This window comes from Fusarium venenatum, assembly GCF_020744135.1.
Source record: "Fusarium venenatum strain MPI-CAGE-CH-0201 chromosome Unknown EDB82scaffold_3, whole genome shotgun sequence".
NCBI classification, from domain to species: domain Eukaryota; kingdom Fungi; phylum Ascomycota; class Sordariomycetes; order Hypocreales; family Nectriaceae; genus Fusarium; species Fusarium venenatum.
Genome location: NW_027072131.1, coordinates 7,459,607 through 7,486,793, shown reverse-complemented (window position 1 = coordinate 7,486,793; position 27,187 = coordinate 7,459,607). Strand labels below are relative to the sequence as shown.

Here is a 27,187-nt window from a genome sequence, read left to right as displayed (position 1 = left end):
CTGGAATGATACCAAGGAGATTATGCAGTTAACGAGAAAGGTTATTCATGCTGTCGAAATATCTTTTAATGCAATCGATTGTTATATATCCGACGACACCGTTTTCGCTGACCTCCACAACCTGGGGGCCACGGATAAATGTTGGAATATGATCAGTCTTGACAGACAGCTCCACTGGTGTCTAGATCATCAATACTTAGGGCTGAAATGCTTTAGTATTGACTCTTGTGTCGAAGATGAGATAAACTGTATCATCATAATCCAACTTAATTGGTTGTACCGCAACAAGAACAAGTCTAAAGAGGTGACTCTTGAAGGAGATGGAAATGATTTTGATAAATTAGTCAATGAGATTCGGGATTTTGAAGATCAACACCAGATCGAGCAGAAGATATCCGCAACGGCTAACCCATTGATATCTGGCCAACTTGCCCGTATCAAGATGTCAAAAAAGGATGCCCGAAAGTGCTGGGTTATGCTAGCTGTTGCATGGGCTCTCAGTGTCGTCGCCGGCATCAGTGGTGCAGCCGAGTGACCAAAACCCCTTCCGGACTATGACGCTTGGTTCCCGATCCAACAGAGGGTCGCATTCGACTGCTGGGCAGATGATCAAGTACGACTATGTATGGATGGACTGCAAGCAGACGAACGGTATCTACATCAACCTATACCCTTAGAACAGGGACCTCAATCCGTGGAGCCAGTTTCGGACACTGACGAACAAGATCAATCAACAAATTGGGGGTATGGTTGTTTTGAAGGCATAAGAGACGAAATAAGTTAGTCAATTTATTATATCATTAGGCCAGGCTTTTAGTCAATTTATTGTTGTACCCTGATATTGTCCCACCTTGCTATCTCCAACCCCAGTCGCCTCCGCAGTACTACACCACACAGCCTTGGAAGATAGCGTCAACCCCGCACGATAATAGTGGCCTCTCTTCTGTGCTGATCGCATAAACTCCTTCCTGTTCGAGTCTACTCCAGCGGAGCCCATCAGACGAACTCAATGTTGGCCGATAAATCATCTCCATCTACACTACGGCCCCAAAACTGCGGCCGGCAAATCATTCCGACGTCGGTGCTATAAAGATCGACAGTTTCCTCTATCTTCTCATTTCTTGCTCAGCTTATTCTCTCTCAGCTTACTCTGTACTACTAGGTTCATCATGAGGTCCTTGTCGTTAGCACTCAGTCTCACTCTGGTGTCCGGAGTTCATCCTCTGGCTGTCGCACCTAGGCCGCACATCGCAAGAGGCGAAGACTCAGATGAACCTCAGCTCAAAATTCCTGGTCTTCCTCTTCCAAATGCTACAAAGTCTTACTGGCAAGATCCTCCTCACCGCATCGCCAACCACCGCACAACAAAGGACCTACCGACATCTGAGGTCTTTGACTATGTCATCGTCGGCTCGGGCATCTCAGGTGCTGCTACAGCCCACAAGCTGCTAGATCGCGATCCTGATCTGTCTATTCTCATGCTTGAGGCCCGTACCGCAGCATCAGGTGCATCTGGCCGCAATGGTGGTCATTGTAAGGCTGGCAACTACAACGGTGTCAAGAGCTGGGTGGAAGAATACGGCGAGGATGATGCTCTGCGACTTAGCAACATGGAGCAAGACTGCGTCAACGACGTCCGCGAGTTTGTGAAAGCGCATAATGTCTCAAGCGACTTTACAGATGTTGAGACCGCCAGTCTTTACTGGACAAAGGACTCCTTCGAAACGGCGGTCAAGAACATTGAGTTTCAGCACAAGTTGGAAGAGAAGCGACCAAATGATGTTCCCAAGAACAAAAGAACTATCATGAAAGGCCAAGACGCTCGCGATTACTGGAAATGGCCTGAAATCGTTGGCGCTGTGACATTCAAGGCACACACCCAAAACCCATATCTCACCGTCTGTGCTATGCTAGAGTACAGTCTCAACAAGGGTCTCAACCTGCAAACCAACACCATGGCTCTTAACCTCAACCAACTTGGCAAGGGTAAGGATGGAGCCAAATGGGAAGTCAAGACAAACCGAGGCACAGTCAAGAGCAAGAATGTGGTGCTAGCAACAAACGGCTTCACAAACGCTCTTCACCCAGGCATCGCAAGCACAAACTTCACCATGCCTGTCCGAAACCAAGTCGCTGCCGTGACACCCGAAGGCGATACCTCAGGCAACAAAGTCTTTGAACGAAGCAACAGCCTTGGTGACCTTCACAGCGGTAACGTCTACATCGCCGCTCGTCCACCAGGTTCCAAAGACGCAGGAAGTGTTGTAATCGGCGGATCGACTCAAATGTCTCCCACACGAGAGCGGTGGATTTCCGATGATACCTCCATCAACGACCAAATCGCCCTTGTTCTTCATGGCGCAGCGCGTACAGTATATGGTTACAAGAACTGGGGCGAGTCTACGACAGTTATTCAGGACTGGGTGGGCATTGTTTGCGAGACACCAGATGAGTTTCCCCTTGTAGGTGAGGTTCCTGCCGAGGATGGACTTTGGGCTATTGTTTGCATGAATGGTCATGGTATGGCTTGGGCGTATCGAAGTGCTGAGGCGCTGGTTGATATGATGACTACTGGAAAGACGCCCAAGTGGTTTCCAGAACAGTTTAGAGCTCAGCGTGCTTGGGAGGTCAAGGGGCATGAGGAGCTGTAGAGCTGGTCTACTAATACATATGATCATAGTATATAGTCTTAAAAACACGTTCAATTTGCATCATGATTTCTTCCGTATCGGGGTATTGGTGAATTAACTTGAGGGAGCATTAGAAACGCGGTACTGTGTTTTTTTTAGAGAATCTTTTGCCACATCCCAAATCTCAGATTTGTTTATTAAAATGATCAGGCTATGTCGCTGGCATCTCAAAACTCATGTCGTAGTTAAAGAAAAAATCACCCGGCAAATCAGGAAAGAAATTATCAACCCCCGATATCCCAGCATCAACACTCTGGTCCATCCCCACACCCAAAGGCAGTCCCATATCCACCGGGACATCTGGTTTCAACGTCTGCGCCATTCTTTCCAACCCGCTAGCCATAAGACCTGCCAAATGCCACTTTCCAGCAGGTTGTGATCGAAACTGCTGTACCAAACCAGTGATCAAATCATATACTTTCTCTTTTGCTATAAGATCTTGGTATTTGATGGCCACTTTTGTTAGGAACATGGATGCGAACGCTGTCATGGAATGGACGTATGACGGCATGCCGACTATGCCAAGTGTAATGTCTGGGTCATGTAGGAACTTGTCGATGATTGTTGTGGCTGCCGTTATGCCGTTGAGAGCACAGTCGAGGAAATAATGTGGAATATGGTCGTCTTTGGATATACCGCGGAATACGTGTGAGTATAGATATAGTTGGGCAAAGTTGTAGTGGAGAACAACTCCCTTGCGTGGGAAACCACCAATACCAGGCCACTGTTCTGCATGCTGTTAGATAATATGCTTTGAGGGGGTACATTTTGTGGCATACCTTGCACTTGATCTGTCCAAAAGGCAAACCACTGATCAAGTTGTAGCCTAAAGTGTGAAATATGATTCAAATGCAACCTCGGAATTGGTTTGCCCTTATTTGAGCTGAAAAGCTCTCTTATACTCCTTAAGATACTAACCACAGTAGCTTGACTTAGCAACCGTCTGTCTTCCTCATTTGAAACAGTAGATCGGAGAAAGTCTATGGCTCCTTGTGTGGAAGCATCTTCTTGCACTATAGACGGTCGTCCATATTGTGTTGCAAGCTGTTGATCACAAACACAAAGGATATACCAAATTCTCGCACATTCTGCATCCTCTGTACTGGATTTTTCGATGGCTCTGTCGTAACTGTTATGAAGGTCGAATTCTGCTGCTCTTCGTATCGCGTGACCTGATAACATCCATGATAGATCGCTTAGCCAATAACAGCCGATACATAACGCCCTTAGATAGTCTCTGCTGAGTCGTCTTTCAAATATCGACGTTTGGAATAATCTTCTGAACTCGGAGCTGCAAATTGGATACAGATGATCGGCAGTTTGATCATGAAGCGCGGCGACTGTGAGAACCGCCACGAGGAGAAACTGACTTTTTTGTCGCAACACTTGCATCGACTCATATGGACAGCCGATAAGGTAAATATAAGGATCCAGACGTTTCTTATAGAAATCGAAAAGTCTCTCTGCGTCCGGTAATGACACGAGACGTCTCGTTATTATATCGTCGTTGCCTTGATTTTGCTGCGAGTCGATGTCGTCCGGCGATCGGAGAGCACGTAATTTTGTTAGGGTGTAGAGTGAGTGGATAGGAGCATAAGGCAAATCGTCGTCCTCTGGCATGGGTTTTGGTGAATTGTCGCGTGATGGAATATGATGGCCTTTGTTTGATTGAGCTGGTGATTCTTCTTTTTGTCCTTCTGCCGTTGCAATGGAGGATCTTAGAGGGGGAAGTTCCAAGTCGAGTTTTCCAGCAACCTGTTTTAAGAAATCATGCATCTGCTCGAGATCTTGCGCCACGTCTTGTGATAGTCTGAGGATATGTAAGTGGTGTTTTTGCTAGGCGGTGAAAGACATACTGTGACTTTTCATCCAAGATGGTCTGTAGACTCTTGCCCAAGACACAACACAAGCCTTTTTCCGCGCATCGTTTACAAGGCGGACCGTTATCATCAATTAAACATTTGATCTGTCTAATATTCAGCATCACAGCATTATTTCGCCCTTTTTAAACTCACTTTTTGTCTCCGACACGCTGTACAAGCCTTGACTTTTCTCGAGATCATTGGAGGAAACTGCTGTTCTCCATTCTCAGCTTCTGACCAGCTTCGTTTCGACATGGTGATGTGAGCGGGTCGATGTACATGAGTTGAGAACCAATGTTTACATATTGCTGTCGTCTGGTTTGTCGGAGTTGAGAAGCCGGGTTTCGGAAATCGTTACCGCAGTTATTAGTAAACATGCGGGGTTTAGATAATCCGGGGTGCGTTCCGATACTTGACTTGATGATACTATTCCCGGTCTCCCCATAGCCGAACAAACACATTCTCCGTTCTCTTCTCCGTCATTTGGGTGTCTCCAATTTCTCTCCACTGGTTCATGCAGGTTGCTTGCGGGTCTTCTGATGGTTAGTGGGAATATTCAGCAGTCAAGCTAGGTCCACTTCCCTAGCTACAATGGCTTAAGTCAGAGCTGGTGCATTACAAAATGTATCTGGTTGTCGGATTGCCTTTCACAATAACTCCATTGCCCTGTTTTTGTTTGTAACGAACTATCTTATATACATTTGCCTTGACATTCAATTTTCCTGCAAGTATCTAGGCTTATCAGGATCAAATCCAACAAGACAATTAACAGTCTCGTTACCCTCACCACTGTCATTGATTTGATCTCCCTTGGGCCAACGCCATTTACCGGTCAACTTGATGTACCCATCCATAGCATTGTTTAAAGTATGTCCAACCTCAAGTGCCTCAGCAGCGCGTGTATGAGAGTAGTAGGTCAACAGACTCTGGGCTGCATTTCTCTCACCCTGCTTAATCATAGTCAATGCCGTCTTTTCAACCCAGCCCTCAACTTGGGCGCGAGACGCACTCTCAAATTGTTCAAACATTTCTGTTACAATGGGGTGGTACTTGTTGGGCTCTGAACACATGTAGTATAGCACGCGCTTAAAGATTCGACCGGCAAACTCGGAGGCTTCTTGGAGTTGATAATCAGGGTTGAGGAAGCTACTGGATGCTCCAGTCGTCAGGTAACGGTGTTCACCGAACTCGGGAGGAACAGATTGGACGCCGAGCCACCATGGGAGGAAGGGTGCTGCAACGGAAGTGGCCGGGGCATTCCAGATTCGCAACATGTCTCGGTCAATCCCATCATGGAGGCTGACGACTTGACCGTATCCAGCCTCGTCATCAGCAATTCGAGGGTCGCGCACTCTCTGCATCATCTTGGCCTCTGTCAAGGGAACCATATCAAGAGCAGCGTTCTCCAAGGCCGCCTGAGACATGAACTTGTATCCTCCATCGCGGGCCTTGTAGCGAGGATCCTGGGGACCATAGACATCAAAGATGTTGAAAGGCTTGCCCGAGGTCTTATTCCACCAGCCTTGCTCAACGGCGAATGACACAACGTTATCAGATCCAGCATAGTCGGGGCTGTCTTTAAAGTCGATAGGAAAGTCTTCGATGTAACCGGGGTAAAGGACTTTAACATCGTTTGGTCCAAGACGCTGAGCAGCCCAGAGTTTTTGACCTCCAGCCATTTCCCAAACAACCCATCCCTCATCCTTGTCGGCAATGAGATGAGAGTTTCCACCATACGTAGCTTCGCCGTATTTAGCCATCAAATCACCGATGATCTCAACGCCCTCGCGAGCATTGCTGGCTCTCTCCATGACTATTCGTGCGAAATCACTGTACTGGACACCGCGTTGAGGATTAGGGGTCATCTCAAGAAGCTCATCACGATTGTCGGCCCAAACATCGCGTACAGTAACACCCTTCTCATTCAGACCACCATTCGTCAATGGTGCAGGGAAGCCCTCAAAGTCGGAGTACTCCATGCTCATATATCGGAATGTGTGGTTCACCTGAGGTATCTGAATGAGCTCTCCAGGGAAGGTAGCATCTTTGGTGACGCCGACAGTGATAGTCGAATTTGTTGGGTGATCACGAGCCGGGAAGAGTTGAAGCCAATGGCTGGAAACCTCTTCACCAGTGCCACCGACTATGACGCTGCCGTCTTGGGTGAGGTTCTTGCCGACGTAGAAGGCATAGCTGGCTGTGGCTGGACAAGCTAGCCAAGTAAAGGCCAAAGCAGCGTAGCCGATCATTCTCGATAATTAGCGAATTGTCACGAAAAAAGAGCCAATTGAGAATAGACGAAAGAAGGTCCAGATGAAAAGCGCAAGCATCGGGGCTTACAAGTTTATAGCTTCAAGACCCCCGCACGTGATCGTCGCTCAATTACTCTCAAAGAGTATAGCAGCACGAAGAACCATGACAGGGAAAATATACCAGGTTCATGCTAGTAATGGGCTCACGTTAAAAAAAGAACTTTGAGCAGTGGGATTGGCGAAATTACCTGGTCTCTTATCTTGAATGAGGCATTTGCCTGGAAAAAACTTACCCTAGGCACCTAGGATAAAATATCGGCGAACCTTCTGAGTGGTTTGTCGTACCTAAATCTGGGTCCGAGAATAATTAGGCGAATATACGTTCACCTTATAATATCAATGTCTACCCTGTAACTATGATAGATAGGTAGACGAGAAACGCAGTTCATACTACTTCTTCTCTATCATGAGAATTGTAACCTAACCAATGTTTTCAAAAGTTGCATGGTCTCTCCATTTTCACCATAGGACCTCATAGAATTATTCATACAAAGTATCTGTCTGTTACTTATCATCTAAACATGAACCTACTCCTCTTGTACAGTATAATCATCTTCAAAGCCTTTTATATCTATTTATATACTTACAGGTAGCATCAGGCTGTCGCTAATTCCAGCCAACTAAACCCCTCGCTTTGTGTCTCAGTCAGATGTCACGCCTGCCATGGCTCATTCCAGCCCCGATATGCACTTTTACAGAGAGAGCGCCTCAGTCCAGGCAGCCTAGATTCATCCCATCTTCATCTTTGTCCACACATCTACCGTCTTGGAAATACTGGCTTTAGTGGTATTTCACATATGCCATTTCCTTTCCTAATTACAGCCACTTGTGTTGCGAGACAGGGATGGAACTCATAAACGGATTCAAGAATGCAAGAAGCAAAGACGAGTTCGCAACGATAGCAACAGTCAAAGGTGTCCTAGCCGAAGAAGCGCGGAAGTGGCCTCAAGAAAACCCCTACCTTTTACCAGCGGAAGACGAAGACCTGAATGATTTTTTAGTGATTCCAAGGATATGCATCGTTTCTTGAAACATCAACGCCCTTTTTACACTATCGTGGTCGGTGACCCTGACAGGGCGGAAATCCGTAACGACGACCAACGAACACTGCCTTGGTTGCCAGTGAAGAAAATTGGACAGGGCACATACGGCGTTGTATCCAAGGTCGAAGTTACCGAGGGTCGTTTGACTAAGGTTCGCGACTTTAATCAGACTATTGGAAAGCCTGAAGTCATTGCTCGAAAAGACTTCATACCAGAGACTGCTGAGGCGAGCTTCCAGAAAGAGTGGCAAGCAATCAAGAGCGAGGGACAGCTATCGACATTCAGTCTACTCATGCCACTAGCAGATATGGACCTTGCGAAGTACATAGAGAGATATCCGGAAGCAATAGTAAACGACACAATCGCTCGGCAAAGGATCATTAAGGCTGCGATGGGCTTGACAGATCGTCTCGACTTTCTTCACAGTGTATTAAAAATGCAGGATGGTGAAGAAAACCTGATCTGCTATCTTATGGATCCCAAGCCTGGCAACATTCTGGTCTTTAATGTGGCCTCGGTTATAGCTTGGAAGCTTAGTTATTTTGGCCTGTCAAGAGTGAAGCGTAAAGCCAAGCCCGATATTTCCGACCTTAGCAGAATATTGAAAAAGCGTGGAAGCGATCAATAAAGTAAGGCTACAGAAACCGCCAATTTTCGCGCCCGCAACTCATATCTACCAAAAGAAGCTGAGGACAAAGGCAAAACAATGGATGAGAAGAGCGATATATAGTCTCTTGGCTGCATCATCAGTCTTCTTTTCACTTTTATGGCAAAGTGACTTCGAGGGATCTAACCCTTCAGTGAGTCTCGAGAGAAGCACTCCAACATCTTGATCGATGTATTTTACCAACGCAACAAGAGAATTCCTACTCATTCTATTAATAGAGGTGTAACAAAGCAACATGGCAAACTGATAGAACCAGCCAAAGAGAGAAGCGCCATGAAAGGTGGTCTCCTGTCGTTCATACTGAAATGGCTGGAAAGAAGGTACTGGCGATTAACCAAGATCAGCGATGCGATGCCGCAGAAATCGTCCAGCGCCTGAGGAAGACACTTGGGAGATACAAAGACATGAAATCACTCTTCTGCCACAATCTTCCACACAGAGCCACTAATTTGACAAGATAGTCAAACAGTTTAACGGGGTCGACTTTAAGCGGATTACACAAACCGGGTGCTGGCCATCGAAGCAAGAGGTCGGCCACACAGATCGGCATTAGTCAATGGAGGCTGGACATAGAAAAGGGGAAGCGCTTTAGTGGTTCCGGTAACAATATAGCAGAAGTAGTAAGACTTTCTTTATCATTAAAATTATATATATATTAGAGTACCTTTTCTTACCACCCTAACAAGTTTCTGTAATAGGTTCTTATCATTACCTATGCCAAGGCAGACTAAAAAGTCTATAGTTCGGTCTAAAGAGATCATGGCATATTATCAAACGCTATCGCCGAAAGCCATCTCCGAAATTCATAGCCGAAACTTATCGCCGCAATAATACGTAATGAGCTGCTTTGCATAGATGCAACTACTTGACTGGTTCCATTGATATATGAACCACATACTCCACTCTATTGCCCCCAGCACTCAAAAACTTTCATAATGCTGGATTATCATGTCTGTAATAAAGCTCAAATTTCATTTAACGGGGTCCCCGCAGGATCGTCGTCCCCGGCATTTATGTGGGCTTCATCGCCGAAAGTGACATCACATCCAACCTCAAGCCCATAAGGGAGAGGTTAATTAGGTTAAGAGGCGCTTTTAAATCCGAAAAGATAGCTTTATTTTGAGCTTCTTGTTTTGGCTACTAAATAATAAATACCAAGAATTCAGTATTTAAGAGTGTTTACTCATTGCCTGTCATTTCTCAGTCTTCAATACAAGTCATTCGACCTTAAACAAAGCATATCTGATCTTTATTCTACCTTCATCTTTCATATCATCTCTCATAAGCAAAGATGGTCGCACACGGCAAATACACTACCGAGAAGGTGACTTATCGGTCCCATGGTGAAGATATCGCCGGTGTGCTCTACCGCCCCACAAACATTTCCAACCCTCCCGGAATCGTCATTATCGGGCCCTACTCCTTCATCAAGGAGCAAGCGCCACTACAGTATGCGACTCGGCTGGCTGATGAGGGCTACGCAGCTCTGATCTTTGACCCTCGCACTGTCGGTGAGAGTTCCGGAATGCCGCGCCGACTTGAGAACCCCAAGATGAAGAACGAGGATGCCGTTGCAGGACTCGACTATCTCGCGGGGCGAGGCGATGTGGATAAATCAAAGCTCTTCCTCGTCGGTATATGCCAAGGCGGACCTGAGTGCCTGGACATTGCATCTTATGATGATCGAGTCAAGGGAGTGGCCTCGGTCACTGGCTACTTTCGTGACCACGAAACCGACATCTACATGATCTGCGCTGGCTGTGTCGATTGGCAGCCAGGAGCTGATATTGCAACCATGAAGATGCCTACACCGGAGCAAGGCGAAGCTCTTCTCAAAGCCCGCCTTGAACGAGCGAAGAAAGCCCGAGACCTTTACGAGAAGACTGGGGAGGTTACATACCAGCCGTTGGTTGATGCTAAGGTCGCTGACCCTGACACGGGATCTACCGCTGGCCTGCCAGGTCCTGTTGTCTGGTCTTGGTATGGACCATGGACACTTAAGGGTTTCGAGAACCGGTACGCCGTGATGAGTGATTTGGACCACTTTTCCTATAGTACTGTCGAGGGAGTTGCAAAGTTGAACAAGCCCGCCCTTGTCATTCATGGTGATAACTGTATGAATGGTGCCGCAGCAAAGCGACATTTCGACTCCATCCCGAACAAGAACAAGAAGCTTATTTGGGATAATGGAGTCTCCCACTTCCAGCACTATGATCAACCGGAGTGCGTTGACCGTAATGTGGGTGAGATTGCGAGCTGGTTTGAGAAGATTTGAGAAGAAGGGAACAATCGGTTATGTCATACTGGAGGAGGTTTAAAACATAAATTGATTAATATATATCGTTGAAAATGCAACAAACAAATTTAAGAATCACGTCTAGAAAACATTAATAAAGGTTAACAACACGTCTTTTGTGGCAATTGTCGTAGCCGAACACAGACCTCTTACATGCAAGTTCACTATATTGCATCACAGAGCATAACTGACCAAAGCGGGGTTAACAGGGTTCGACAAGCTCCCCAGGAAACTTAAATAGGTCTCTAGTGCACTGTAGCCCAAGTCTTTCTTTAACATTTCGTATGCCTTCCGTTCAGCACCAGCGTTGAAAGATCAATAGCTATGTTGACGGGGAACGGGAGCTTCCAAACGCCTGCACGACGCAAGCGGCCCACGATATCTTGCCGAGAATGCCACAGACGAAAACAAAAGGTATGCACTTGCACTTCACAAGCTATTCCGGCTGACGTCACAGTGCAACCGTCGCCAACCATGCGCTCATTGTATTAAATGAGGTAAAACAGACGCTTGTCTCTATGAACTTGAAGGCGACCAAACGGGGGCCTCATTAACCCCTGCCGAATTTGAACATCAGGCGCTGAGCGTGTCTGAACCGACTTCCGAGACCATCTTTACTACTCCGAGCTCTTCTGGAGATGAGATTAAAACACTTGGTTATGCTAATCACGCCATGGGAACCCAAGACATCATCCATCTCGTGGATAGCCAAATCTCTCAGGGCGAATTATACGGAACAAAAACCTCATGTCAGAGTGAGCACACCTTAAGGCAGTACACAAGCATCATTCGAGAACTTCCATCTCGAAGGCATATAGACATTTTAGTGCAAGCCTTCTTCGAGAATGTAGCGTGGCATTACGATATCGTGGACAAACCTACATTCACCGATCAACTTCTCCAATGGCGTCGTCTTACACATGTTCAACTAAAGCAAGCACCAGCCAGCTTACCAGACAACCTTCGACCTTTCCCAGCACTACTTTTTCAGGTATTAGCACAATCTTTACTATTCCAACCAACAGATTACGACGAGTGTCTCGACGACTTGAAATACGCTGCCGACATGGAATTATCTGATCGGGCAGCTGAGTATAGCGATGCGGGTTGTCGCCTTGCGGCCTTATTTGGGAAGAGTGATCTCAGCATCACGATTTTACAGGCTGAATTACTACGAGCCTGTTTTGAAAAAAAAACTATTGGTGAAGTAATAGAGGCATGGCACACGCTCGGTATTGCCATCCGCAGCGCTCAAGAGCTAGGTCTACATCGAACAGAGCCAACTGGAAGCCCAGCAGATCATGACTTGGGCCACAAAGTATGGCTCATTCTGCATTTGTGGGATGCCCATATGGCTATTGTTCTTGGAAGGCCCATGTCGACAAGGCTAAGTCCTAATGCCGTGCCTTTACCGGTATCATGGGGTTCCGGCTTGAGCGCGCTCCAAGAGCCACAACCTCGTGATGTCATTTTGTGTGGCTACCACACTGCCTATCAATTCCTACAGGATATCTATGTCCTGAGGGACATAGAGGATTCTCGTCCGCTTGTCGAGGATATTCACCAATTACTGCTATTAAACATCAAAAACCTTCCTGCATGGGCTGTCACCGAAAGACCACGCCAGGGTGAACCTCCGTGGCTTTCTGCCGCATTGGAAACAATGCAAACCGAAGTTTACTTTGTGATATTTGCCTTGCACCGGCCTTTTATCTTTGCAGAACCCAGCAGTCGGCGTAGAGCCTTTGACGCGGCATTGCAAATTCTGGAATCACAGGCCCGCCTCTTCGACCAAGCGCCACCTTCACAGTACAAGTCTTTCACATTTGTGTTCGCGACATTCGATGCTATGGTTCTTCTTGCAGCTGTGCATATTCAATTCAAACGTGAATTCCTGGGAGAGTTTCCTGCAACGAGAAAAAATCTGGAATGGGGCTTAGAAAGGTTGAACCATTTGCGATCTACCAGCAAACTTGCCAACTCGGCTTTCAACGTTGTTCGAGAGCTTTTCCAAAAAGTTCTTGTAGCCGCCTTACCAGTGGACTCGTATTGCCACGTTGGAATTTCAGAAAATGGAGATTCAGAAATTGGCAACCTTACAGCCGTCGAAGCAGAGATATTGCAAGCTTTCTGGAGCGACAGCGTACAAACGGGTCTTGGTAACGTACTTCCACCGCAACCACTGAGTAGACTCCTATCAAATGCATCATCTCACACGTCCTGAGCAAGGGCTATCTATACCTTTGGATGAACTGGTTTAATTTTACTTTGTTATTGATTATTAAATTTCTTTTATAGTTGTCGAATATCGTGAGAGTGCTCAAGTTATATTATGTTATGTTATACACGGCATCTAGGGGACACAGGAAAATGAAGTAATATACCACGATAAACAAATCTAGACATACTTCGCACGCAATACCGGTTCAAGAAAGTATTTGAAATCATAACCGATGAAACTCTCATTCCCAAACCCCGGTGCAAGGGGCGACCATGTTGAATTCAGCGCTAATACCAGTAGCCTTCCATTGGACCGGATAGTTAAGCAGTATACAAGGCTCGACCTGACTCGCAGTTCGGGTCGCTTCCCTGACATCGGAGGTATTACAAGACACTATGGTCAGAAGAAAGGTAACATCTACCTATACTGATTTCATAGGTACAGAGTGAGGGACTAAGCCAGTATTAGACTTGGAAATCGAGTAAAAATACCAAACGTTGATAGGTAATAAATAGATACATAAGCAGTATAGAACCATGGGAGCCTCTAACCTAAAGGCCGAGATTTGCATGTATGAAAAGTGCTAAAATCAATCAGGACATGCCTTGCAGGGCATATGCAACATATCATACTACGTCTTTCAATCTATTCTAATGTAAGAAGCGCTATAATGGAGTCTCACAAGCGTCCTTAACGAACAAAATACCAAACACAAACTATTTCATCTTTCCATTTCCCTCGAAAGGCCTTATTGGATAATAATCAAGATCATGCATTGGAAGGTGTTGTCGTTTTCCTTTGTGGGGGCCTTGGGCGAAGTTCCCATATAGATCTTGGCCATTGTCGCAACTCCATCCATATGCTCTTGACCAGTCTCGTCAACGTCGCGTTAGAATTTTCTTGTCCTACATGCCAGGCAATACCGAGTACCAAGACATATGTAAGTAGCGGCATCACAATAAAACTATTGCGGAAAGCCGATGGCTCTGGCACAATGTCACTTCCTTCTCTTGGATTATTTAAAAACGGCAATGCCCAAAATGTCTGTTCTGTCAGTATTGATTTAGAACTATATTGTTTGATTGCACATACCGCTAAGAAGCTGATTGGCGTAAAGAGAACCGTGACGACGGTAAATACATAAATGGCTTGATTCAATGCCATGGCTTTAGTGGACTCGCGAAGAGATGTTGCGTTGAATAGCTACAGGACCCAGTATTAGCAATATTATCATGTTTCATAGAAGGAAAGATACCTACACCATCGCGGAGACTGTTAATCTCTTCGGTCTTCTTTTGAATACGCTTCTGTACTGGGCCAGCTCTTTCCTTCATATATCTGTCAACAGCACTAAGATTCTCCGTTGAGTGAAACAGATAAAAAATAGGATGTTTAAGAGACGAGTCGTCTTTTAGCTCTAGCATGCTGCCAACGACTTCGTTTATCCACTCATTCATGATCCGCAGAAGTTGGAGAGCAACAAAATAGTCTCTAGACCGATCGAAAGACTTGTCAAACATGAGATCCTCGATACGTTCTCGGTCATCAAAGTCACTCAACTTTTCTCAACTATCAGTATAGTTCTTTATATGAAGACAGAGCATCACATTATATCCCTTACTTACATTGACATGGACAAGCTCATCTATGCTATCGAGTGTCTTCCTCCAAGCTTCCATAGAAAGCTCAAACACTCTGCAAATCTCGATCAGATATTGGGTGATGTGAATGGTCTTTTTCTCTAGTTTCAGCCCATAGCGACTCAGATACATTTGTGTCATCCCTGGCGAGTATGGATAGCTCGAATATAGAGTATTATCACTCATAACCAATATATGAAAAATATTTGGGTTTTTGGTCAAGAATCGAAAGTTGATCTGCACTCGTTTTTCTTGCACGTTAATCTCTGATGGGCCTTGTCGAATAGTCGCAGTTTGCCTCTCGCTCAATAGAAAACTACTAATTCCGGCTTCGTGCTGAGATTGGTCACTGCCTGGTTCAAAGTAGCGAATCTTCCAATGTATACCAGACAAGTACCAAGGGAGTACAACGTATCCGCCGCGGAAGTTGGGGGACAAATAGGATAAACTCAGATGAAAGTCGTTTTTTTCCACGTCTGCTGTACTGAAAGGTTCACTGTCGCTTGTTGAAATAGCGAAACAAGCCAGCGTGAAGTGTTTGAAACCCTTGGAATTACCACTAGGGTTACAATAACTACAGGATGAGTCAGTGATGTATTCTTATGCTAGAACACGGGAGATGATTAGAGGGATGGTCTCTCTTATGTACTTACACTATTTTTCCCCGAATAGGGCTTGTTGGGTTCCGAGTATCGTAACCTACCTCAGCTTCAAAACACCAGCGATGCCAAGTGTCCTCATATCCGGAATACCTAATGCTATCAAGACGGGACGTAGCAAAGTCGTCCTTGTACGTCTGGTCGACCTCCGCCCAAGATGAAGATATCCATGTTGGAGGATCTCTTCCGTCGCTCTTAACTATAAGTTGTTTCACTGCCTCGACATCGCGATGTCGAGGCCAAACCTGGCAGATACTTGATTGCGCCTTGGCAACTTCTTTGGCGTCTTTTTTGGTTCGCGACTGTTCATCCCACGCCAGATTCATGGTTGCATCGTCCGTCTTGAAGCGCAGGGTCGTTATGCCGCAGCTGTCAATAGATATATTTGGAACATCTTCTGTACCAACACCCCACATAAACAGCATCTTCTTCTTGATCAGATCAAGGAATTTGGCTTCTATTCTGGGTGAAAGACGTTCAGATCCAACAACTTCGCTCCAGTGGATGTCGGGTTCAAAGTCGATATCAGACCCATTTGAAGAGATCCCTGAACCGGTCGCAGATCGTACACTTTGATCTTCTGTCTCTGAAACGTGGCTGCTCCTATCACCTAGTTGTTGAGATGGCTGTTCCAACGATGATGAGCTTTCATTCCGATCAGACTGCTCATCAGGCGACTGGTCAGCATTGCTTTGCTCTTGAGAGCAGGGCATGCCATCCTTGTGATCGTTTATATTGGCTGTGTTACTCCTCTCTTTTGCCAGAACTTTGTGTGCAGGAGTTTCGGATAGGGATTCGGTTTCGCTAATGTTGTCTTTTGCCCGGCCAGGATCTGACAATTCATGGGCCATTTTGCTTCTCTGCTTGGAGAGGCAATTTGCAGGTTGAGTCTGAGACAGCACCAGGTGCTTTATCCAATCATGACACCACCTTACCGCGGGGTTTGTTGCAGGGATATCAGCCGCAGCTGAACTATTTTGAAGCAGTGCTCTTCAGGCAGCATTACAATCTTCCGGTCACCTTGCACGTTTTGGCCACCTATACGTGGCATATGCAAGCTACATGTAGCATTCAGCTACCAAGCTCAAACAACCTGTTGTGTGCCTGCTGTCAGATCATACTTGAACCCGTTTCCCCGCTCTGTTTCTCTGCCTTCGTCAATCATCGCTACACCACTTCTCTCCTGATCACAAAGGTTATTCACCCGTTCTCTTGCCAAAATGAAAAACCTACGTCGCAGATTGAAGCAGAAGTCTCGCTCCCACGATGACAACGCTGAACCAGCCAACCAATCCCCATCTTCAGAGCCGACAGCCTTGACAACACAGGTGACAAATGCCCCTGTCCAGCTACCAGATTCACATATTGATCAGTCGGGCAATTTTGGAAATGCCCTGGTGGAGTCTACCCCTACTGCTCCGCCAACCCAAGAACTATCTACTGTATCACTCGAAGAAGCTTACAGTGACCAAGCTACTTCCACGAGCCTCTCAGAATGGCGAGATATTTCTCATCCATCAATCGGCTAGGGACGTCTTACTCAACAAGGTGCCTGAGAAAATCCTTCCTCATGGTATCGAGCTACAGCATTATGCCATATTTATGATGTCTCTGGCAGCTCTTTCAGCTATTCTTAAACGAGACATCTATGCATTAGATACTGAAGAACTAGCAGGACTTGCCGGTGATCAAATGTTGACCCCCATCCCTGACCCTTTAGCCCCAATTCGATATTCTTGCGTTCATTGGGTTGATCATCTGAAGAACTCAAAGCCTCAGGGTGGACTAGGTAGACATGAGCTACACGACAACGGTATTGTCCGTGAGTTCTTTCAGACGAAGTATTTGAATTGGCTGGAGGCGCTTAGTCTCTTATGCAGAGTTCCAGAGGGGGTCCTAGCTGTCCAGAATCTTGAAGCCCTAGCAGTAAGTTGCTGACTTTGTCAATCTTTAAACCTTTTCTGACATGTTTCCAGGAGCACATGGAATCTATGCGACTAGTTGAATTGCTCCAAGATGCTCGTCGATTTTTTCTCTTTCATAAACTCGCCATAGAGGTCGCTCCGTTGCAGGTATACGCTTCAGCACTTGTTTTTAGCCCCACCAGAAGCTTGATCAAGCAACTGTACGAGAACGAATTGTCTATCCGCATCATTCCTCCCACATCTGTGGGATTAGATTGGAGTGCGTGTCTCCAGACAATGGATCAAAATAAACATGGATTGTGGGGGGAAGTTAGGTCGGTATGCTTCTCTGCTGGCGGCCAGTGGCTAGCTTCAGGTTCAGGTATCAATTGGGATATGGATATGAATGCGAGTACGACTTACGTCAAAGTCTGGAGTACGTCTACGGGTCAATGCTTACAAGTGCTTGCGGGTCACAAGGATTGTATTAATGCTGTAGCATGCTCGCCAAACAGTCTCCTGTTGGCGTCGGGCTCAAGCGACAGCACTGTCAGGATATGGAATCCGATAACAGGCGAATGCACAAATATGCTCCATGGCCACGAATATGGCGTCACGTCACTATCATTCTCTCCAGATTCCTCGAAAGTGGCATCAGGCTCATATGATGGCACTGTCAACGTATGGCATGCCGCCACAGGTACCTGCTTCAGGACAATTAATGACAGTCACCAGGCTATTACTTCAATCGCTTTTCTGTCTGGAAACGAGCGATTGGTTTCAGTTACGAGAGGAATTAGGGTTAATTTCTGGGATTTATCTACTGGAAGGCTAGAAAACATAGTTGAGTACGAAGATGATTCCGTTGTCGACCCGGATTTTGCAGCAAATTGCTTACAATTAGTAACCGTACCGCACAACAATATTCTCCAGATTTGGGGTTCATTTCCAATCGAATGTTTGCAGACAATTCACAGTTACCCGGTTGTTTTAGTAGCATTGTCATCGGATGGCACACGACTAGCGTCAGCATTAAGGAACAGCAAGATTGAAATCTGGGATACACACACCGGCCAACGTCTGCAAACTCTAGAAGGACACTCCCACTTAATTGTGTCATTGGCCTTTGCGTTGAATGGAATGCAACTTGCATCAGGGTCCACAGATGGGTCGGTTAGGATCTGGAATCTCGTTAACAGCCCAAACCTACCGATACAAAGTAGGCAAGAGAGTCCGTCAAATGCTATTGGTCATATCCAGGTATTGTCTGATAGTGTTTGTCTCTCCGCCGATATCAGTATCTCGGTTTTGAAGGTGTGGGACAGAAACACAGGTGCATGCCTAAGAGTATTTCAAAGCCACGAAACGGAAGAAACAGATGCGATGCCGACCTTGCCTTTATCTTCGGATGGCAAAAGGGTAGCACTGGCATCAGACGATGGTTGTTTCAGCATTTGGGATGTGTCTACAGGTTCGCAAACGCAGAAATTCAAGGGAGAATATCGCGACATCACTCGCGCGGTTTTCTCTTCAGACGATGCATTTCTAGCCTCTGGATCGACCGACGGAGTTATCCAAATATGGAACCCAGTCACGGGTACCTGTATTCAGACATTTGGTGATCGCCGCAATTCCAGTGTCAAGCTCCTTGCAATTGCGCCCGACAATATGCGGGTAGTCTCTGTGTTTGATAATAATTCCATTGGTATATGGAATGTTGCCAGCGGCCGTTGTCAGTGCACCACTCAAGATGATCTGTACAAGGACATCGTTTTGCTGGCGTGCTCTTGTGATTCGAAACGGTTAGCATTGGGGTCAAAGCATGGGTCCATCTACATCATCAATGGACAAGACGGCTCAGGCCGACAAACACTTAACAATGATACAATTCATGGATTGGTGTATCCTCTTACAGCATTAGCGTTCTCACCAGACAACACAATGCTTGCTTCAGAATCAGATGAAGTGAGAGTCTGGGACATATCCGCAGAGACCTGTCTGTGTAGGATAAACCAACCTTTTTTTACTCGACTCTCGTGGGACCTTAATAACGACTCTCGTCTACAGACCGACTTTGGAGACTTTGATATCCCTCGTTTCCCAACCGAACAATCTGGCCAATCAGCGACAGAGGTAGTATCGGCGGGATTCAGGATTAGTTCAGATGGTGCATGGATTTTGGGACAAGGAAAACCCATGCTTTGGCTCCCACCAGAATTTCGTCCAGTACGAGCGGCAGCAGTGCGAGATAGTGACGTTTTCATTAGCTGTTTTTCGGTGCTGTTTTACTGGTTGAGGTTCCCTACTGCCTACTAATTTCGTCTCTTATGCTTCCAGCAGCTATTTGTTCTGATACCCTGAGGCCGGACTGCGACTAAACAGGCCTTGCCAATGAGCTGAGTCTACCAGAAAGGTGCGAAGATGAGACTGAAGATTCCTGCGCAATGAACAGGATATACTTAAAGACGGAAGTGCTTTCTCAAACCCGACTTTTATACAGGATCTCTTAGCATGTTATCCCAGCTAAGCAAATTCCTATAAGAGGAAGGGCTCGACCGAATGAGTAGCCTTCTCCTTAGGGAGGGTCCCAGAAGTGCTTGAACCCAAGAAGTCATCATGGCGGCAGCTTGAGCACAATGAAAATGAGAACTGATATCGTGATTTTTTTATGAATTTATTGATAAAAGCAAATTCGAGAGTGGCTACAAGAACGCCAAAACATAAATACGCCGCCCATCATAATTCATTATCCTTTGACCTTCAACATTCTATGCAAAGATTGATTCTAAGACCTTTTCAAAGTATTGTGATCGGGGTTGAGCAGGAACACTTTGGAATGGCTTTGCTCGAACCGGCTCTCGATATTTGTTTGCGTTGACGATAGAACGGCTTGCAACGGTAGCGCCTCCGACAGTCAAGATGATAGGGAGGACCCTAGATATTGTCAGTATATACATATATATGTCTAATTAATAGGGAATGCTTACTTAGGGCCGAGATGAGAGGAAGCAGCAGCAGGAACCATTTTGTTTATTGTGAAGTGATTGTGTTGGTAGTGTTGGTAGTTTGATGAGAGTATTTGTATGGTGTAATTGATAGAGTTGATTGTGAATTATATTGAATAAAATACTGGGAAATGTTCGAGCATTATATAATAGTCATCGAAACGTAATCTGTTGTGGTTTTCCTCTTTGGTTATTGATATCACACGTTTTGAGTACCGGTGGTTCGATGATCACCATTAGGTATGCCGTGATAGTGGCTAGGGTACCCATACCGAGCAGTTTCGGCACCCCATGGAGACTACTAGGGTTCTGAGACGCTGGAGAATTAGCTTAAAACAGTCATTGAATAGAAGTATTTATATCTTCAAAATGTTATCTAAACTAGTTGCCAGAGATATTATTAGCTTGCTTGATAAGAGAATGTTGTCTTTGAAGTGGTTGATAACAATATCTACAAGTTGATCGCCAAGAATGAGAACAACGTGATAATCAGCCACGGCGCCCACCGAAGACGCCAGTCTTGTGACAACCACACCTACGTCAGACTCACATTCACTTGTTACTGCATCATAATACCCAAGCTCCAGAACCGACTCATACATGGTATAACAGATATTTGCATCTCCGGAACCCGGAATATTCTCGCCTGTCTCTTCCCCAGACCGGTCATACATGTCCAGAAGCCAAACCAACTTACGACTATGTCTTCACTGCTACACTACTTCTTACAACTTCCCCGCGTTCTGCATCTATTATCGACTGATATCTTCGGTACTGTATGTTACTTGGGCCTTATCATTGGTCTATTTTTGTGCCGTAGAACAATGCCGAACTACCAGTTTCCAAATCTGGTTCTTTAAAAGTTCCAAGTCCCGTTTCGACGCTTTCGTGTCTATCTTCACATGTCCGTGTCGAAACTGTTGTTTTGAGTAGTTTTCGGTCTTATTCTAAACGAGATCTGGGTATCTTGTTCCGAAACACGGCAGTCGTATCATCTGGGGACGCTTTGGTGCGGTTTTGAATCAAACCGAGACAGAGTCGATCGGTTTTGATGTTCCATTTAGTTCATGGCACCATGTATCCGGCCATAAAATGGGCATAGTTCTATCTGTGTTAGCTCAGATACATGCCGAATGGTTTCACGTTGCATAAACAAATGGATAGACTTCTAAGATAAGCGTGTATCACTTAGTAGATATGAGGCATGGAGGGTTTCCAATGAGATAGAATGAAAGTCTTGTTGAAGCGATATTTGTGTAGCTAGCATATCATCTTCAAGATGAATGCGTCTTGCAAGATAGGCAAAAACATAGCTGCTTCACGGAGTAGCAAAAATGACAAGACTGGGATTCGAACCCAGGCCCCTTTCGAGACTGCGAATCGTTACTAGTTCGAATAGAACCTGAACACAGCGCCTTAGACCGCTCGGCCATCTTGCCTTGTACATAAACTTTACCAAAATTGTATAACAGCCGGATGCCAATTGACGAGTCGTTTCGATGTCGCCGTGATGACCCAGCTCGAGATCTATCACGGCGTACCGGGCCTGGATTTGAGAGAGAAATTCCAGGTTTGAAGTGTCTGTATGGTCATAAATCACCTGGTCACTTACTTCTTGGCTGATCAGTGCAATATCTGTGCCCCAAAGGCTACCCTAGAGATTATACCGAGATGTGGGCATTTGGAGTCTTGTGCCGCGGTTCGGCTTTGTCGGGGAAAATCACTTGTATAAACGCGCATACCAAATATCGTTGCATCTCCCCTTATCTAAGTCAAGCCTTGATGTCACTTCGCGTTTCCGTTATTGAAGCCGATACTATTTCGGTGCCGAATCGCAGCCCCACCACTTTCCGGGCCGCCGATGGAGGGTACGGGAGCCAAGCAAAGACGGATTCAACACGAAAGAGCCCGGCCAGTCCGAAAAACACTTGCCAAAGAAAGTAAAGATAAATAATAGATATTGCCATCTTTGATAGATAAGATAGAGCTATAAACGCCAACAAGCATCAAAGCGGACCGATGACGGCACAATCCAAGCTACAAGATCAAGGTCTCGGTACCAACGGAACAGGAACAGGAACGACGTCATCAACTGCAAGCAAAAACATAAAACACCCAAACGCGCATCTTGAACAACCAGACATCAAGTAATAGTAATTTTACAGAGCGACTCATTCAAAATGGCGGCGAAACAGTCAGACGTGCCCAATTTCACCATCAGCGATTATGCCAAATTCTTTGGCGCTGGAGCTCTCGCTGCGACGTCTACTCATGGTGTAAGTCAAGCGAGTCGCGTGCTTCGCAACCGAAAACTAACGAGCCTAGGCTGTGACCCCAATTGATGTCGTCAAGACCCGAATCCAGGTTGACGATGCCCTCAAGGGCTACAACATGCTTTCAGCTGGTCGCAGCATCGTCGCCAAGGAGGGTGCTTCAGCTCTGTTGACTGGTTTTGGCCCTACAGCTGTTGGATACCTTGTCCAAGGTGGTGCCAAGTTCGCTGGCTATGAATACTTCAAGAAGAAGTACATCTCCATGCTTGGAGGTCCCGAAAAGGCTGTCGAGCATCGAACTGGCGTCTATCTCACTGCCAGTGCATCGGCCGAGTTCTTCGCCGATATTCTTCTCTGTCCGCTCGAAGCTACACGTATTCGACTCGTTTCGCAAAGAGGGTACGCCGATGGCTTGTTATCGGCCTTTACGAGGATGGCGCGCGAGGAGGGCTTCAAGGGTTTCTACTCTGGCTTCGTTCCCCTCTTGTTCAAGCAGGTTCCCTTTGCTGTTGGTCAATTCTCCGTTCACGAAGCAGTCAACGAAGTCATCTTCCGCGCTATGGGTCCTGAGCGCAAGGAAAAGCTCACGCAACTCGAATCGACAGGAGTAGAGCTCACTTCTGGTGTTACTGCCGGTGCTGCAGCAGCAGTGCTTTCTCACCCCGCCGATACCCTCTTGTCAGCCATCAACAAGGGCGCTGGCGATAAGAGCCAGGGCGCAACAAGTCGCATGTTCCAACTCGCGCGCGAATTCGGACCTAAGCGATTACTGCTCACTGGATTGGGTCCTCGTCTCGTCATGACGTGCGGTCTTGTGGGGGCTCAATTCGTCGTGTACGCGCAATGCAAGGCGTTGACAGGAGCTCCACCTGGTATTGAGATTCACAAAGAAGAGTCACTGTGAGATGTCATGTAACGACTAAAAAGTAAATATCGATTTGGAAACGGCGTTGAGGTGATAGACAGGAGGATATAAGATCTTTAAAGCGAGTTCCGGTATTAGATTAATTGAAACTTCATATTTTGCTACATATCCCGTCTTGGCACCCACATTCCGAAGGAGCTTCTTGTTTCAGGCCCGTGCCGCTATTGAGCTGCTATTGATATCCCGTCTGGGTAGTAGCTTAGGCCTAGATCTGGTCTATTCTCGGCTTTAGTGTTTGAGATCTGTCTTGAGTGGCGGAGCTGTGGCTGAATAGGATTTGATGACAATAATAGAGATGACATTTTTTTACTGATGACATTTTTTACTGATGACATTGTAAAGTTACTGATAATAAAGGACAGAAGGACTGGCATTCTACATGAATTCAATATCTGAGCATTTTCACGTCTGCCGATCCCTTCATACCAGAGAAAAATAGAGATTTTAGTTAAGGTTGCATTGACCATCTGGCCTCGCCCGCCTTGTGGCGTAGAACCTGCCTTTTCAGACCGTGCACTTCCAGTACAGGTCCCCTATTCTGTCAGGAACTTTGGCGGTATCTGCCTTGTAACCTTTGCTTCGAGGCCACGACATCACCAACGGAAATCATACAACTCTTTGTCTCTTTTACCTACACTATCGTGTTCCTCAAGGTTTCAGACCAAACACGCGCACCCGAAGCACCTCATTCTCTTCCTGCTAATAGGTACGTTTACAACGGTTTTCGCCTGGCATATGCTGTGCGACTTGCGCCGACAATTAAGTTGGTTGTACCAAGCCCTCCAGCATTCTTGATCTCCTTCCCACCTCGAACTCGCGTGGCAACCCCGTCCATTTAACTTTGGACTCAATTCCCGCTCTGTCACTGACTTTACTCCCTACTTCAGTATCCGCTCCTTATCGACCGTTACAATTATCCTGGATGTGTTAAACTAGATCGCTTCCTCGGCTCTCCCTTTGCGCTGCAAGGGTCCCTTTCCTTCCCATCAACATGAAGATTGCTTCACTGTTGAGCCTGGCCGGGCTCACAGCCCTGGCTCATGGCTCCAGACCGACACGAGACTACGATGCCAACGATTATTATGTCCTCCATCTCGATAGCGCAACGACCCCCGACCAAGTCGCCAGCCGACTAGGACTCGCTCACGAGGGACAGCTCGGTGCGCTCGACGACCACCACGTTTTCCGTGCCTCCAAGGCCGACCACGATATTGTTAAGCGAGAGATTTCAGATCGCAAGCGGAGGAAACGAGATTTAGGCGGTTCTGACCCGGTCGATGGAATCCTCCTGTCAAAGAAGCAACAAGCACGACAACACCTCTTCAAGCGAGATGTTCCTTCGACCCCAAGAGGCTGGTCTCTCTATGGTGGTAGGGCCGATACCAAAGTTGCAGAACTAGCGGAGTACCAAGAAACAATTATGAAGCAGCTTGATATTCAGGATCCCATTTTCAAGGAGCAGTGGCATCTTTTAAACCCCCTACAGCCAGGTCACGACGTCAACGTTACTGGCCTTTGGTTGGAAGGTATCACAGGAAAGAATGTCACTGTGGCAGTGGTAGACGACGGCCTCGATATGAACAGCGACGATCTCAAGCCCAACTATTTCGCCGCGGGTTCTTGGGATTTCAACGATAACGACCCCGAGCCTGCCCCTGTACTGGACGACGACCGACACGGCACCCGATGTGCTGGAGAAGTTGCAGCTGCTCGAAACGATGTTTGCGGTGTTGGTGTTGCTTACGACTCCAAAGTCGCCGGAATCCGTATTCTCAGCAAACTGATCAGCGACGCCGACGAAGCAGAAGCGCTTATGTACAAGTACCATGACAACCATATTTACTCTTGCTCATGGGGTCCTTCCGATGATGGCCAGACTATGGAGGCACCCGATGTTGTCATTCGACGAGCAATGCTTAAGGCGATTCAGGAGGGACGTAATGGTCTTGGCTCTGTCTACGTCTTTGCCAGTGGAAACGGTGCAGGCCAAGGAGATAACTGCAACTTTGATGGATACACCAATTCTATCTACAGTATCACGGTTGGAGCTGTTGATCGAACTGGGCTTCATCCTTACTATTCTGAAGAGTGCTCTGCTCAGCTGGTCGTTACCTACAGCAGTGGAAGTGGCGATGCTATTGTAGGTATTCTTTTCTCCTTCGAAATCAATCTGGCTAACCAATTTAGCACACAACCGATGTTGGAAAGAACAGCTGTTACAAGGCTCACGGTGGTACATCTGCTGCTGCGCCTCTTGCTGCGGGTATCTTTGCTCTGGTTCTTCAGGTTCGTCCTGATCTTACTTGGAGAGATCTTCAGCACCTTGCTATGGATACCGCACTGCCCATTGAGGGCGACGAAGCCAACCAACAAAACACAACAATTGGCAAGAAGTTCAGTCATACCTTTGGATACGGCAAGATCGACTCTTGGGCTCTGGTTGAGAAGGCCAAGGACTGGGAGTTGGTCAAGCCTCAATCGTGGTACTTTTCTCCCTGGATCCACGTCAAGAAGTCGATTCCCGAGGGTCGAGATGGCTTGACTGTGACTCTTGATGTTACTGAGGATATGCTTAAGGGTTCCAACTTGGCTCGTGTGGAGCATGTTACTGTCACCATGAACGTCGAACACAGCCGACGTGGTGATATTAGTGTTGATCTAATCAGCCCTGACAACGTTGTCAGTCATCTTGCTGTTGCCCGAAGAAGCGATGCCAAGGAGGCGGGATACGTCGACTGGACGTTTATGAGTGTTGCTCACTGGTATGTATATCCCCACCATCTGCTCTGTCTGTTCTAACAAATTATAGGGGAGAGACCGGTATCGGCAAGTGGACCATCATTGTTCGAGACACAGAGAAGAACTCCTACAAGGGCAAATTCACCGACTGGCGCTTGAAGCTCTGGGGTGAAGCCATCGACGCAGACAAGGCCACTCTACTTCCTATGCCTAACCCAGGCGATGATGACGACCATGACAAAATCGTAGCGTCTACTTCAATCGCCGCCTCTACAACAACAGCACCTCCCGCTACCAAACCTACCTTGATTGACCACCCTTCCGACCACCCTGAAAAACCCACCAGGCCTGCCCGACCCAGCGGCACCGAGGAGGAAGAACCATCAAGCACCCAAAGCTCCGCCGAAGAATCCTCAACAGCTTCATCTTCATGGGTTTCCTGGCTCCCTACCTTTGGCGCCTCCAAGAAAGCCCAGATTTGGATCTACGGAGCAGTCGGTTTCATCGGAGCCTTCTGCATCGGTCTAGGCGTTTACTTTTGGGTCGCCCGTCGTCGCCGTCTCCGCAATAACTCCCACAACAACTACGAATTCGAACTCATCGACGAAGAAGAAGCTCCTCTCAACGCAGGCGAAAAGGCCCCTGGTAACAAACCTCGCAGAACCCGTGGCGGAGAGCTGTATGATGCTTTTGCCGAGGGTAGCGATGAAGAGCCTTTTGAGGATTATCGCGATAACCGTGAACCTTCTCGTGATAGACTTGCGGGTGATGATACGCAGCATTATGCCGTCGGTGACGATAGCGACGACAGCGATGAAAGTGATGATGAGAGCAGTGATGGAGCCAGGGCTGAAACAAGGCCTTTGGGTGGTAGACGTTGAGAATAAGGTTGAAAAAGGCTCGGAGAGCTGCTTCGGGTGCTTTTTTGCATGGATAAGCGGAGTTTCATGA

General features: G+C 46.7%; 12 protein-coding genes and 1 non-coding gene across 13 annotated transcripts; 8 read left to right on the top strand and 5 right to left on the bottom strand.

The window, feature by feature from the left end:
- The first annotated feature begins 133 nt into the window (after window positions 1-133).
- EDB82DRAFT_510300 (uncharacterized protein) lies at window positions 134-773 on the top strand. The gene has a single exon (XM_065608842.1). It carries the CDS (start codon window positions 149-151, stop codon window positions 533-535), a length of 387 nt encoding a protein of 128 aa, XP_065464278.1. The 5' UTR covers window positions 134-148; the 3' UTR covers window positions 536-773.
- Window positions 774-923: 150 nt separating this feature from the next.
- EDB82DRAFT_510299 (FAD dependent oxidoreductase-domain-containing protein) lies at window positions 924-2,716 on the top strand. The gene has a single exon (XM_025729038.2). It carries the CDS (start codon window positions 1,170-1,172, stop codon window positions 2,649-2,651), a length of 1,482 nt encoding a protein of 493 aa, XP_025583345.1. The 5' UTR covers window positions 924-1,169; the 3' UTR covers window positions 2,652-2,716.
- A 64-nt stretch (window positions 2,717-2,780) lies between these two features.
- Window positions 2,781-4,873, bottom strand: EDB82DRAFT_280006 (uncharacterized protein). Its single transcript, XM_025729037.2, has 4 exons — window positions 4,706-4,873; window positions 4,547-4,656; window positions 3,470-4,500; window positions 2,781-3,419 (listed from the first exon to the last, which is right to left on the bottom strand). Exons 1-4 carry the CDS (start codon window positions 4,805-4,807, stop codon window positions 2,842-2,844), a joined length of 1,821 nt encoding a protein of 606 aa, XP_025583344.2. The 5' UTR covers window positions 4,808-4,873; the 3' UTR covers window positions 2,781-2,841.
- A 131-nt stretch (window positions 4,874-5,004) lies between these two features.
- EDB82DRAFT_510295 (peptidase family C69-domain-containing protein) lies at window positions 5,005-7,068 on the bottom strand. The gene has a single exon (XM_025729036.2). It carries the CDS (start codon window positions 6,799-6,801, stop codon window positions 5,266-5,268), a length of 1,536 nt encoding a protein of 511 aa, XP_025583343.2. The 5' UTR covers window positions 6,802-7,068; the 3' UTR covers window positions 5,005-5,265.
- Window positions 7,069-7,878: 810 nt separating this feature from the next.
- On the top strand, window positions 7,879-8,930 carry EDB82DRAFT_560099 (uncharacterized protein; the record flags this gene model as incomplete). The annotated part of the gene is made up of 1 exon (XM_025729035.2): window positions 7,879-8,930. One exon carries the CDS (start codon window positions 7,879-7,881, stop codon window positions 8,533-8,535), a length of 657 nt encoding a protein of 218 aa, XP_025583342.2. The 3' UTR covers window positions 8,536-8,930.
- A 600-nt stretch (window positions 8,931-9,530) lies between these two features.
- EDB82DRAFT_510292 (Alpha/Beta hydrolase protein) lies at window positions 9,531-10,951 on the top strand. The gene has a single exon (XM_025729034.2). It carries the CDS (start codon window positions 9,866-9,868, stop codon window positions 10,847-10,849), a length of 984 nt encoding a protein of 327 aa, XP_025583341.2. The 5' UTR covers window positions 9,531-9,865; the 3' UTR covers window positions 10,850-10,951.
- Window positions 10,952-11,083: 132 nt separating this feature from the next.
- On the top strand, window positions 11,084-13,477 carry EDB82DRAFT_279891 (fungal-specific transcription factor domain-containing protein). The gene is made up of 2 exons (XM_025729032.2): window positions 11,084-11,284; window positions 11,377-13,477. The coding sequence occupies exons 1-2, from the start codon at window positions 11,263-11,265 to the stop codon at window positions 13,092-13,094; spliced, it is 1,740 nt and encodes a 579-aa protein (XP_025583340.2). The 5' UTR covers window positions 11,084-11,262; the 3' UTR covers window positions 13,095-13,477.
- Window positions 13,478-13,839: 362 nt separating this feature from the next.
- EDB82DRAFT_539805 (uncharacterized protein) lies at window positions 13,840-16,255 on the bottom strand (the record flags this gene model as incomplete). Its single annotated transcript, XM_065609317.1, has 6 exons — window positions 15,385-16,255; window positions 14,717-15,305; window positions 14,351-14,650; window positions 14,184-14,294; window positions 14,022-14,135; window positions 13,840-13,965 (listed from the first exon to the last, which is right to left on the bottom strand). Exons 1-6 carry the CDS (start codon window positions 16,239-16,241, stop codon window positions 13,840-13,842), a joined length of 2,097 nt encoding a protein of 698 aa, XP_065464277.1. The 5' UTR covers window positions 16,242-16,255.
- Window positions 16,256-16,610: 355 nt separating this feature from the next.
- EDB82DRAFT_528221 (WD40-repeat-containing domain protein) lies at window positions 16,611-19,610 on the top strand (the record flags this gene model as incomplete). The annotated part of the gene is made up of 3 exons (XM_065609184.1): window positions 16,611-16,832; window positions 16,885-17,316; window positions 17,367-19,610. The coding sequence occupies 3 exons, from the start codon at window positions 16,611-16,613 to the stop codon at window positions 19,608-19,610; spliced, it is 2,898 nt and encodes a 965-aa protein (XP_065464276.1).
- A 452-nt stretch (window positions 19,611-20,062) lies between these two features.
- Window positions 20,063-20,319, bottom strand: EDB82DRAFT_528220 (uncharacterized protein; the record flags this gene model as incomplete). The annotated part of the gene is made up of 2 exons (XM_025729029.2): window positions 20,063-20,228; window positions 20,282-20,319. The coding sequence occupies 2 exons, from the start codon at window positions 20,317-20,319 to the stop codon at window positions 20,063-20,065; spliced, it is 204 nt and encodes a 67-aa protein (XP_025583337.2).
- A 1,315-nt stretch (window positions 20,320-21,634) lies between these two features.
- Window positions 21,635-21,738, bottom strand: EDB82DRAFT_t198. Its single transcript has one exon. It is a non-coding gene; the product is annotated as a tRNA-Leu (tRNA).
- A 470-nt stretch (window positions 21,739-22,208) lies between these two features.
- EDB82DRAFT_510281 (mitochondrial carrier domain-containing protein) lies at window positions 22,209-23,687 on the top strand. The gene is made up of 2 exons (XM_025729028.2): window positions 22,209-22,575; window positions 22,625-23,687. The coding sequence occupies exons 1-2, from the start codon at window positions 22,480-22,482 to the stop codon at window positions 23,474-23,476; spliced, it is 948 nt and encodes a 315-aa protein (XP_025583336.2). The 5' UTR covers window positions 22,209-22,479; the 3' UTR covers window positions 23,477-23,687.
- Window positions 23,688-24,488: 801 nt separating this feature from the next.
- EDB82DRAFT_528218 (peptidase S8/S53 domain-containing protein) lies at window positions 24,489-27,117 on the top strand (the record flags this gene model as incomplete). Its single annotated transcript, XM_025729027.2, has 3 exons — window positions 24,489-25,637; window positions 25,685-26,259; window positions 26,307-27,117. 3 exons carry the CDS (start codon window positions 24,489-24,491, stop codon window positions 27,115-27,117), a joined length of 2,535 nt encoding a protein of 844 aa, XP_025583335.2.
- Between the last annotated feature and the right edge of the window lie 70 nt (window positions 27,118-27,187).